General features: G+C 39.4%; 1 protein-coding gene across 2 annotated transcripts in view; it reads right to left on the minus strand.

Annotated features, from left to right (window-relative positions):
* The window catches only part of NOTUM (notum, palmitoleoyl-protein carboxylesterase), a 158,560-nt gene that overhangs the window by 50,473 nt on the left and 96,082 nt on the right, over positions 1-12,005 (minus strand). For both annotated transcript variants that reach the window (XR_012754070.1, XM_075347519.1), the window contains exons 2-6: positions 11,051-11,375; positions 8,253-8,305; positions 5,896-5,991; positions 5,628-5,688; positions 5,451-5,509 (exon numbers count right to left, since the gene is read on the minus strand). Coding sequence is in view for 1 of the 2 variants with exons in the window: in XM_075347519.1 (XP_075203634.1) it covers positions 5,451-5,509; positions 5,628-5,688; positions 5,896-5,991; positions 8,253-8,305; positions 11,051-11,355 (574 nt within the window). In the remaining variant the exon portion in view is untranslated. The remainder of the gene's footprint in view (positions 1-5,450; positions 5,510-5,627; positions 5,689-5,895; positions 5,992-8,252; positions 8,306-11,050; positions 11,376-12,005) is intronic.

Below are 12,005 nucleotides of genomic sequence, written 5' to 3' on the forward strand. Positions count from 1 at the left end.
AAAAAAAGAAAATAATGTTGTAATAAGTAACTATTGATAGACTCAAAAAGAGCTGTCCAATTCTGAGCAACCAATCTTCAATTGTTCTTTGAGGGCATATTCAGTCAATTGGATGACTCCATGATGAAAGTAATAGGTGTGTAGACAAATTGGTTCAGAGATTTAAACAGTTGAACCCAACTAATTTTGTGGTGCTGAAAACAAATGTTATGCTTCAATGTGCTGATTGGCTCTAATTTTCAAGATCTAGAGGAGGTTGTAGTTACTTTTGACACTTTTCATGCAAACATATAGAAAAATTGCATCTTTATTATTTCATCATCATTCCTGCATTGTTAGTAGCTAGTCTATTATATCATCTATAGTCCATTGAGCCTTCAGTATTCTCAGATCTTAGGGGGACCAATCAAAAAATGCAAACTCAGCTCCGATAGCATAATACTAATTACAGTTGCATCACCTACTTCTATAAATGCTCTATTTGAAAGGTATACAGTTTTAGGATTTCTCGGCTTAGTTTCTTCGCATATTGACATGTTTTTACATGTTTTTTAAGATATGCCTCGTTCTTGCATTAACAAGGCAGATAGTTGTTTTTCTTCATATGCGGAGAAGTCACTTTTGAGTCACAAAGGCGAAACTTAACTACCATGGCAAGGAAAGCCTACAACAAGTATGGTGGCTGCAGAATAGGAGATTGGGACAAGTGTTGGGCTCCAGACAAATGCTGAAATATACACTACAGACCAAAAGTTTGGACACACCTTCTCATTCAAAGAGTTTTGGTTATTTTCATGACTCTTAAAATTGTAGATTCACATTGAAGGCATCAAAACTATGAATTAACACATGTGGAATGAAATACTTTACAAAAATTGTGAAACAACTGAAAATATGTCTTATATTCTAGGTTCTTCAAAGTAGCCACCTTTTGCTTTGATTACTGCTTTGCACACTCTTGGCATTCTCTTGATGAGCTTCAAGAGGTAGTCACCGGAAATGGTTTTCTCTTCACAGGTGTGCCTTGTCAGGTTTAATAAGTGGGATTTCTTGCCTTATAAATGGGGTTGGGACCATCAGTTGTGTTGTGCAGAAGTCTGGCGGATACACAGCTGCCCGTGGCGTACAAAATCGCTAGTACCCATCACACATACTTACCTTCCTAGCGATGTTGCTGTGGCTGGCGAACAGCCTCTTTTCTAAGGGGGCAGTTCGTGCGGCGTCACAGCGATGTCACACGGCAGGCGTCCAATAGAAGCAGAGGGGCGGAGAGCAGCCACATGAAAGTCACGCCCACCTTGTTGCCGGAGGACGCAGGTACGGAGTTGTTCACCATTCCTGGGGTGTCACACGTAGCGATGTGTGGTGCCTCAGGAACGATGAACAACCTGCGTCCTTCACCAGCAACGATTTTTTGAAAATGAATGACGTGTCAACGATCAACGATTAGGTGAGTGTTTTTGATCGTTAACACTCGCTCATAGGTGTCACATGCAACGACGTCGCTAACGACGCCGGATGTGCATCATGAATTAAGTGACCTCGATGACATATCGTTAACGATATCGTTGCGTGTAAAGCCCCCTATAGTCCTACTAAATAGACTGTTAGAATTTGTATTATGGCAAGAAAAAAGCAGCTAAGTAAAGAAAAACGAGTGGCCATCTTTACTTTAAGAAATAAAGGTCAGTCAGTCCGAAAAATTGGGAAAACTTTGAAAGTGTCCCCAAGTGCAGTGGAAAAAAACATCAAACGCTTCAAAGAAACTGGCTCACATGAGGACCACTCCAGGAAAGGAAGACCGAGAGTCACCTGTGCTGCGGAGGATAAGTTTATCCGAGTCACCAGCCTCAGAAATCGCAGGTTAACATCAGCTCAGATTAGAGACCAGGTCAATGCCACACAGAGTTCTAGCAGCAGAAACATCTCTAGAACAACTGTTAAGAAGAGACTTTGTGCAGCAGGCCTTCATGGTAAAATAGCTGCTAGGAAACCACTGCTAAGGACAAGCAACAAGCAGAACAGACTTGTTTGGGCTAAAGAACACAAGGAATGGACATTAGACCAGTGGAAATCTGTGCTTTGGTCTGATGAGTCCAAATTTGAGATCTTTGGATCCAACCACTGTGTCTTTGTGCAACGCAGAAAAGGTGAACGGATGGACTCTACATGCCTGGTTCCCACCGTGAAGCATGGAGGAGGAGGTGTGATGGTGTGGGGGTGCTTTGCTGGTGACACTGTTGGGGATTTCTTCAAAACTGAAGGCATACTGAACCAGCATGGCTACCACAGCATCTTGCAGCGGCATGCTATTCCATACGGTTTGCGTTTAGTTGGACCATCATTTATTTTTCAGCAGGAAAATGACTCCAAACACACCTCCAGGCTGTGTAAGGGCTATTTGACTAAGAAGGAGAGTGATGGGGTGCTATGCCAGATGACCTGGCCTCCACAGTCACCAGACCTGAACCCAATTGAGATTGTTTAGGGTGAGCTGGACTGCAGAGTGAAGGCAAAAGGGCCAACAAGTGCTAAGCATCTCTGTGAACTCTTTCAAGACTGTTGGAAGACCATTTCAGGTGACTACCTCTTGAAGCTCATCAAGAGAATGCCAAGAGTGTGCAAAGCAGTAATCAAAGCAAAAGGTGGCTACTTTGAAGAACCTAGAATATAAGACATATTTTCAGGTGTTACACACACTTTTTTGTTAAGTATTTCATTCCACATGTGTTAATTTATAGTTTTGAACCCTTCAATGTAAATCTACAATTTTCAGAGTCATGAAAATAAAGAAAACTCTTTGAATGAGAAGGTGTGTCCAAACATTTGGTCTGTTCTGTATGTGCATCACATCTTACCCAGTGGATGCTTGGGAAGAAGCAATATAGGCCTTTTGCAGTCCCAATGAGCTACTGAGAACCAACTGATAACACTACGAATTGCTATTTCTACATGGTGCCTCCATTAGGAAAGGAATTTCAAGGTAGAACTCAACATTATAGTATCCAAACATTTCATCTGCTATACGCCCAATACCACATACAGAAGAAATGTTGGTTCCAAAAGCACCAGAAACATTTTCAGATTTTCAGTCAAGTTAAGTGAGGAAGAAGAGGGCACTTGGTGTCATGAAGCATCTTTCTCTCACAACTCAGACTTTCTATCAGCAACCTGAATTGAACCACACCTCATAACACAAAGTGAAATGACCAATCTTGTGAGAGATTTAAATCTGCCCAAGAATAATGCTGAGCTCTTAGGTTCCAGCCTACAGCAGTGGAATCTCCTAGCAGGTAATGTTCAGATTTCTTTGTTCTGCAAATGTGATAACGATCTTGTCCAATACTTTTTCATGCAGGGCGATTCTGTGGCATGCAACAGCATCAACAGTTTAATGGAAGGTCTGAAAATAAGTCACAATCCAAAGGAATAGAGGCTATGTGTTGATTTGTCCAAAACAAGTCAAAAAGACGTCTTGCTGATTGAAGGCAATGCGCTACCTTCAACTCCAGTTGGTTATGCAGTCCACATGAAAGAAACCTATGACAACATGAAACAAGCTGTTGAGGTGCCTGAACGATGATCAACATTTGTGGACCCTCTGTAGTGACTTAAAGGTGGTTGCCCTCTTACTTACATATACAAAGTACTGCTGCTTTGTGCGTGAGTTGGATAGTCGTGCAAAAGAATATCACGACAACAAAAGACTGGCCTTGCCAACATTCACTTCAGCCATGGAGTAAAAATGTCCTGCATTCAACATTGTTGACCCTCATAAGTTTTTGTTACCCCCATTGCATATGAAGTTGTAAAAGCAATGGATAAAAGTGCAAAAGCATTCAAGTATCTCATTGATAACTTTCCAAGGTTGAGTGAAGCAAAGATAAAGGAAGAGTCTATATTGGACGTCAGATTTCAAAGTTCTTTGAAATGAGGAATTTCTCCGTTTGTTGCAAGGCAAGGAAAAGGCTGCATGGGTAACATTCACATTATTGGTATCTAATTTTTTTGGGAAACTTCAGAGCAGATAACTATGAAGAGTTGGTGGAAAATCTTCTCAAAACATATAAAGATCTTAGCTGGAACATCTCCTTAAAGATTTGTTCCTTATATTCGCATCTAGACTTTTTTCCACCAAACTGCGGAGCAATGAGTGACAAGCACAGTGATAGATTTCACCAAGATATTGCAGCTATGGAGAAAAAATAACAAGGAAAATGGAATCCATCAAAATTGCAGATTACTGTTGGACAATTGTAAGAGATGATTCAATGCAGGAGTACAAAAGATAGGCAAAAAAGAGTTGTCACTGAATGAGGAACAAATTTTGTAGTGCAATTTCTCTGTTTATAATTCGCAATAGTTTTTAGACATGTTTTAGTTATTTGAATTGTTGCTAAGTTTCTTCTAAATCAATATCAGAAAACTTTCATAATACTATATTCTGCATCTTTATATTTGCAAAAAATAATAATGTTTTAAAGTAGTTAAACTTTTATGCATTAAAGGGGTGGTGCACTATTCTGCAATACTGGCCAAATCCCTCTATAACTGATATGGAAGATTTTTTATAAATACTTTGTTCAGCCAATTCTGCCTCTGAGCAGTGTTATTGCGGTCCGCTCATCCCCATGAAGTGATCCCTGGACTCCGTGACCTCTGAGATTCAGTGATGTCAGCTCAACTTCCAGGTCATGGAGCTCAAGGGGGTCACTTCATGGGGATGAGCGGATCTCAATAGCGCTGCTCAGAGGCAGAATTGGCTGAACAATGTGTTTAGAAAAAGCCTTCACTATCAGTTTTATAGGGATGTGGTCACTATTGCAGAGTAGTGAACCACTCCTTTAAAGCATTAAAGTTTCACTACTTCAAAAACATTATTATATTTGAAAATATAAAGATGCAGAATATATTGTGGCCACTATTGCAGAATAGTGGACCACCTCTTTAATTTTATGTAGCAGTAAAAAGAAAACTCTTTGATATCATAGAAACAAGAGTCAACTAAACTTTTTCATTGTCAGATTTAGATTCAGGAGGTCAAAATCATTAAGAAATGGCTTGCTTCATAACTGAACCTGACAAAATTTGTAGAACAGTGACCTGAAACTTTTCATGGGGTTCGATGGAGGATTTAGGTAAAAGAGTCATAATATTTAATTTTTAGGTCCTTATGTTGTGCCAACATATTACATGATGCTCTATAGAAATTGCTATAATCTATCTCAATTGGGCTCACAATCTTTTTCTAGGTTATTGAAGTGTGAGAGGAAACTAGAGAATAAACACCATGCAGATAGACGTTTCCCTAAATGTTTCAATGCACAATTGTTAACCACTGAGCTACCCAGATGGCCTGATCATAGATTAGAAAAGACTGATGAAATAATAGATAGAATTAGCCATTGTCTACCCAAATATAACCATGTCTATCATGTCACAATACATACTTTTTTCAGTTTTGGGTGAAGCTCCACTCCAGACATCACTGGAACAATATGGAATGAATCTGCAGATAGAAAAATATTGTCATAATGAGTATAAATTTTCATATAAAAGATTGGTCTAAGTGGATAACAAACTATTATGAATGTATTAAGGTGGACAAAGAAGCGAGTCATACTTACACCATGTTTGCATTCCACCAATGTGGATTCTCCTCGGGCTGAGTTGACAAAATTCCTGAAGCTGAAACATGAAATGAAGCGTGACACAAACTCATGATTGGCACACAAACTTACATGCATGACTTTAGTGTGACGAGTAGGTGACCAGTAAGTGTATATTACAGAATGAGAGGAGTTACATGGATAGAACAATGCAGACAAAACACAAATTTGCATCCTTGAATTGTTGTATCTCATTCAAAACACAGTTTGTGAGGGGGACACTTACCTTTTTTAGTAGCAGGCCATCCTTTCGAGCTCATAAGTCTCCTCATGGTGTCATAGCGCAAGTCACAGTTCTCACGGCTAATGCAGTACCAACCACCTTCAAAGGATAGAGGTAGAAATATTAGCATTTAGGATATAACAGAGATTATATATGATACACTTGGATTGATAAAAAGTCTGAATTTCAGTTGTGCAATTAATTTTATTTCATAATGGAAGTTGAATAGTATCATCAAAAATCATCTGTCAATACAAGCTCTCAAATTCCATTAGGCAAAAAAAGCATCTAATTGCAACGATTTGCAAAGTAAAGCCATTGAAATGATGGATTGTACCTGTAATACCCAAATTAAGCTGTCACTCAGCTTCCCAGGAACTGATACAGCTAAGGAATGAAATCTAACATTTTAACAACTTGAAATAGAGGACACTTTATTTTAGATGAGCTTCTTTTGGTGTGGGCTCAACAAGGACAGTTCAGAGTTATTTCACTTTAAAACTTTTTTTTATTTTTTTTACTACTTACAATAGTAAAGCTGGAGAGGTAAAGGGCACCAAAATAGCTGAGTAATTTATCCTAATTACTTTCTTTGGGGTCTGACTCAATGGTTAAGTCATATTCTAGCCTTAAATGAGAGCTTTCACCAAATTTATCATGTTGAACTGGACATACTATGTAATAGAGGCTGAAGAGCGAAATTAAATATTTGTTTGCTTTTTTATTCTACCTCTCCGTTGCAGAGATGTTATCAAAGTAGTTGGCATCTAATGAGTTAACATTTTTAAAATCCAAGTGGTAGTTGTCAGAGTTTTCACTCATGGTGTTTACTTCTTGTATAATGATGGACAATCATAAGTAGGCCGCAACACTCACTATAGCTTAGAGACGGTTTCTTAGTCTATGAGATGTAATGATACAGCTCTCCAGGCCTAAAATCCTACATGCGTCAGTGTGGCGGAGGGTAAGTGCAGCTGAGTTTCGCAGTGTCACATTACAAACTCTTCTATCAGCTCTCCGAAATTAGTGTGTCACCAATGACACTTATGTCTGCTGTGGGGAACCTTGTTTTCACGTAGCAATGAGACCATAGCTGTCATTATATCTCATACACAAGCAGCTTGACTGTCCTGTGCTTCTCTTGTGTGAGATGCAATGACAGCCAACTCTGATCTCACTGCAAAGCTATTACAAGCTGAGCACAACAGACATAAGCATGATTACTGACACTTGCGTTCTCAGCTCTGGACAAGCAGTGTGGGGAGCAGCAGTACAGCTGAAATCATAGTGCAAGAAGTGCTGATAGAAAGGTTTGTAATGTGACACAGCTAAACCCAGCTGCACTGCCCTTCACCCCATTCAATCATGTAGGAGGTTGGGCCAGGAGATAAGTGTGATCTGTCATTATATATCTCATACAAAGATAAACCTGCTGAAAGCCATGGGGGGGGTTCTTCTTTCCTGTGAGTATTACTGTCTAGTTACAATTGGTCAACATCATACAGGGAGAAGAAGAACACACTCCCAAGTGAAAACTGAGAACTCTCACAACACCCACTTGGGCTTAAAAAATATATTTATCTTTTCTCTGCATCCACTATTAATTTGTATCTAGTTCAACACGAAAAATTTGGTGTAAGGTCCTACTTAATATTCAAGTGGACGAATTATCATTTGAATTAAATAAGTACAAGGTTTTTTTTGATGCAAACTCAAAGTGATTATATCTTCAGGACAACCTCTTTCCATCTGGTATTTAGGGTAAATGTACATTGTAGGGGTGAACTTGTCTGTTTGTAATCCTTTTCTTTTAGCCATGAGGGACAAATTCAGCAATGTGCAGCTCCTGTTTTGGATTGTTCAGAAGGACTATATGTTTTACAGAATGAAACTTACAGATACTACAGGGAAAATGTGAGTCAGGACCTGTACGTAGTCAGATAACCGCAAGCCACATAACTAAAATACTGTATATACACAATCTAAATAAAAATGATACCAGAGGGTAATATTTCTTATGAGACTAAATCTAAGTTTAGAAGAAATTAGGAAAAAACTAATATTAAAATATGCATATGCTAGATTATTTTAAGGATTTATAGCTAATACCTTTCATGCATTTATGGGTTAATTGCCAGACAGAATTACACTCAGTATAATTAGTCCTTTCCAAGTCAGGTCATCACCTTTGACTCTGGGTCACACTTACATGTCACTCATTCATTCAAAAAAACGTGTTTTGGAAGCAAATTATGTTCTTACAACTCTTCACCGCAAGCTCTGTTTATTTTCTCTTGCTTAGCTTGGGCAAAAGGCCCAAAATCTTCAGTAAAGAGGGAAAGATAAAAGTGAAGTTTTACCTTCCAAGAAGACGAGCCACCGCCGGCTGCCTTTGGACTCTTTTAGGTAGTAACTAGAATGTAAACATAACAGAGTCTTAGTCCACGGTGGTGGAGGCGATGGCCATTTATCAAAGGAAAGAGATGGCATGATAGAGTATACACTACTTTAAAGCAGCTCTGTACACAGATAGAAGACAGACACCGAGAGGTCCTATGCGCCTCACACACAGCTTATATTTTGGGTTATTTCCGGCAAAATACAGGATGTGTGCAGAATATACAATATATACATATCGTTAAATTTTATTTAAAACTGTGACGAGAGTAGGAGGAATTTAGAAGAACATCTGAAATAAAATTCTTAATGTAAACTGTGAGGGCAACTGGAGCCTTCAAGATGTTTGTCGACCACATTAAAAGAATTCTCCAAACATACATAAATATTGCAGAAATACCAGAAGATTAGATGTGCTCCATTCTCTTAAGGACCAAAGCCGATAGAGGTGGTTTAGAATTAGATTTCATACATGCAGAGGATAAAAGTCAATAATCTAAAAGTTGCTAAACAGAGCAGAGAACCACAACAAAATGTGGTCAGTATGGACCTCTGATAACCATTCATTACAAAGACAGCAATGTAAGGGGCTGTTCAAAGCCCCTCAATGTCCATGATCAACATCATCAGGAATCAAATTGTTACAGACCAAATTATAGCAGACTGATTAAAATATGTTAGGATTACAGAAACCTACAGTAGTCAACTAATACGGACTGCCATATTTAATCTTAAACCTAGACTGAGGTTATCACATCTTTCATCCAATATGAATTCTAGTACTACACACCCAACTGCATTGCCTAAAGTGACAAAGGGTGGATGTGTGGCCTCCAAGATGGCTGCCGCCAAGGAAACTTTAAAAGAAAAAAAGAGCTACAACATTATAAGATTCACATAATTTCTCATAAGATTGTGCTAATCAGTGACTTTGGGCGGAGAACTCAAAACACCTTAGACTAACACAAAAAGAACTTGGTTGTGCAAAAAGCAACCATACAAGAGTATTATGCTCATTATAATATTTATTTTTTATTCAAGAAATAAAATTCATACATTCAAAGAAAATAAGTTGTACATAGCCGATGTTACAAAGAAACTTAGGGGGATAGCACGGTCCACAGTCAGTATGTCAGGTAACGGTATGAAGAAGAGCGAAATGTACGTAGGGGCAAGGGGGACGCATGCAGGGACTTTACTCATAATTTCTGCCTGTCTTTTTGTGTATTCATTAACTAGGTAAAATGCACTGGCATTTTATATGATAAATAAATCAGTAGCTACCTATCATATAAAGTCCACTGAATTTTACCTAGTTAATGAATACACAAAAAGACAGGTAGAAATTATAAGTAAAGTCCCTGCATACTGAACAAGACTGTGCTCTATGCGTCCCCCTCGCCCCAACGTTTCGCTGTTGTTCATATTGTTACCTGACATACTGACTGTGGACACTGTGCAATCCCTCTAAGTTTCCTAGTAGCACCGGCTATGTACAACCTATTTTCTTTCAAGGTATGAATTATATCTGATTTAATTTCTTGAATAATAAATAAATATTTTAATGGGCATAATACTCTTGTATGGTTGCTTTTTTGCACAACCAGGTTCTTTTTGTTTTAGTTTAACATTATAGGATTGCATAATTTCTCTTCTACACACTTAAAAGGGTTGTCCAGTTAAAACATGTTATAATCTATCTATAGGATAGGTGATAATTTGCTGATCGGTGGGTGTCCTAACACTTAAGGTGGCTAAAGCGATGTCGTTAGGGTCACGGATTTTGTGACGCACATCCCGCCGCGTTAGCGATGTCGTTGCGTGTGACACCTATTAGCGATTTTGAATTGTTGCAAAAACGTTCAAAATCGCTAATCGGTGACATCCACCCTAATCTCAATTATCGTTGCTGCTGCAGTAACGATGTTGTTCTTCGTTTCTGCGGCAGCACACATCGCTACTTGTGACACCGCAGGAACGAGGAACATCTCCTTACCTGCGTCCCGCCAGCAATGAAGAAGGAAGGAGGTGGGCGGGATGTTCGTCCCGCTCATCTCCGCCCCTCCGCTTTGATTGGCTGGCCGCTTAGTGACGTTGCTGTGACGTCGCGCTGACGCCGAACGCACCTCCCCCTTGTGGGAGGGATTCTTCGGCAGTCACAGCGACGTCGCAGAGCAGGTATGTGTGTGTGACGCTGCCGTAGCGATAATGTTCGCTACGGCAGCGATCACCACATATCGTTACAACGACGGGGGCAGGTGCTATCGCGCTCGACATCGCTAGCAATTGCTAGCAATGTTGTAGCGTGTAAAGCGGGCCTTAGACATGGACTAATCATCAGAATGGGTAACTTTTATTCACATTACAAAATGGAGCCACATGTTAGACTCCCGACCACTACTGCATTAATTTCCTAAAATTCTACTAGAAAAGCCAAGCACAGCACTCGACAGCCCCGTAGGGATGAGTGGAGCACAGGTCAAGCTTCATTTTAACAGGCTTAAGAATTCTCTGTTCTCCCAAGCCATGCAGATCTCAGCAGTCGTTCCCACTGATCAACAAGTAAATATATATCTTCAGGGTAGAAGATAACTTGTTTTCACCTGACAAATCCTTTAAATATAATTAATAAAATTAATAAAACTAACATTAAATGTATCAGGCATTTACATTAATGCCAGACAGCCATGCTCCATAGGACTAACCATAATAGTAAATAGTTTGCAACTACTCTCTCAATTTGTTCTCCACAAACACTTACCCAGCTGGACTCCCATCATTGCAGGTGATAGAGAGGTTGCTCAAAAGGTGTAATTTCATCTCCTCATCTAAACGCTGTGCTGAGCAAGGGTACAAAGATTGTGCCAGGTTCTTAATCTGAGTCATAAAATTGTCCATATTTCCCTCCACAGCAGTGAAATCCAATGGGAAACTCTCCCCACCCGCTTCGGTTCGCTCACGGCTGCTGGGGACAAGCTGCTGCCCACGTCTTCTCCAGCTCTTCCTGCTCCCTGCGGGAATGATGCTGAGGAGGAGCAAAAATATCACACAGATGCCGCCAGCCATGCCAGACACTAAGTGCCACCCTGTAGGAAAAAGCAACACAATATTTACAACATTTAGAAAGCACTTTTTCAAATAATATATTAGATGTGTGGTGGAGGTGGGAGTTTCAGGACTCCTCTATAAGAGCGAAAAGAGTCTTGGACATCGTGCTCTGGAGGACCTAGGATATCTATGCATCTCATGAACATGCCAATCATTTTAATGAAATTTGGTAATAATACCCTAGCACCTTAAAGCTGATGCATCCAGTGTATCGTAAGTAGTATTAAAACAGACACAACTGTGTAACAAATGAGGTATAAAGTAAAGGGTCTACTACAACTGCCTTTGAAAAAGGACATCGTGAAGGATTACTGATTAGTAGTAATCATAACTTCCCAAACCACAACTTGAAAAGTCTACATTTTTATTTTATTCTTTTAGAAACAGAGATATCCTGTCTCTAATACTGCAATTTCGGTCTCCTCACTTGAATTGGACTGAGATTTAATAACAGGCACTCACGCACTAAACTTGACTTCAACTTCAGTGGCCCAGTAATAAGATATATCAAAAAGACTAAATGTTCAGTGCCTTAATAGATTTTTATGTGTTTTGGCGATGTGATGTCTTGGATATGTCCAGAACCACTAGAAATTTTTTTTTTCTTT

This window comes from Anomaloglossus baeobatrachus, chromosome 5 (assembly GCF_048569485.1).
Source record: "Anomaloglossus baeobatrachus isolate aAnoBae1 chromosome 5, aAnoBae1.hap1, whole genome shotgun sequence".
NCBI classification, from domain to species: domain Eukaryota; kingdom Metazoa; phylum Chordata; class Amphibia; order Anura; family Aromobatidae; genus Anomaloglossus; species Anomaloglossus baeobatrachus.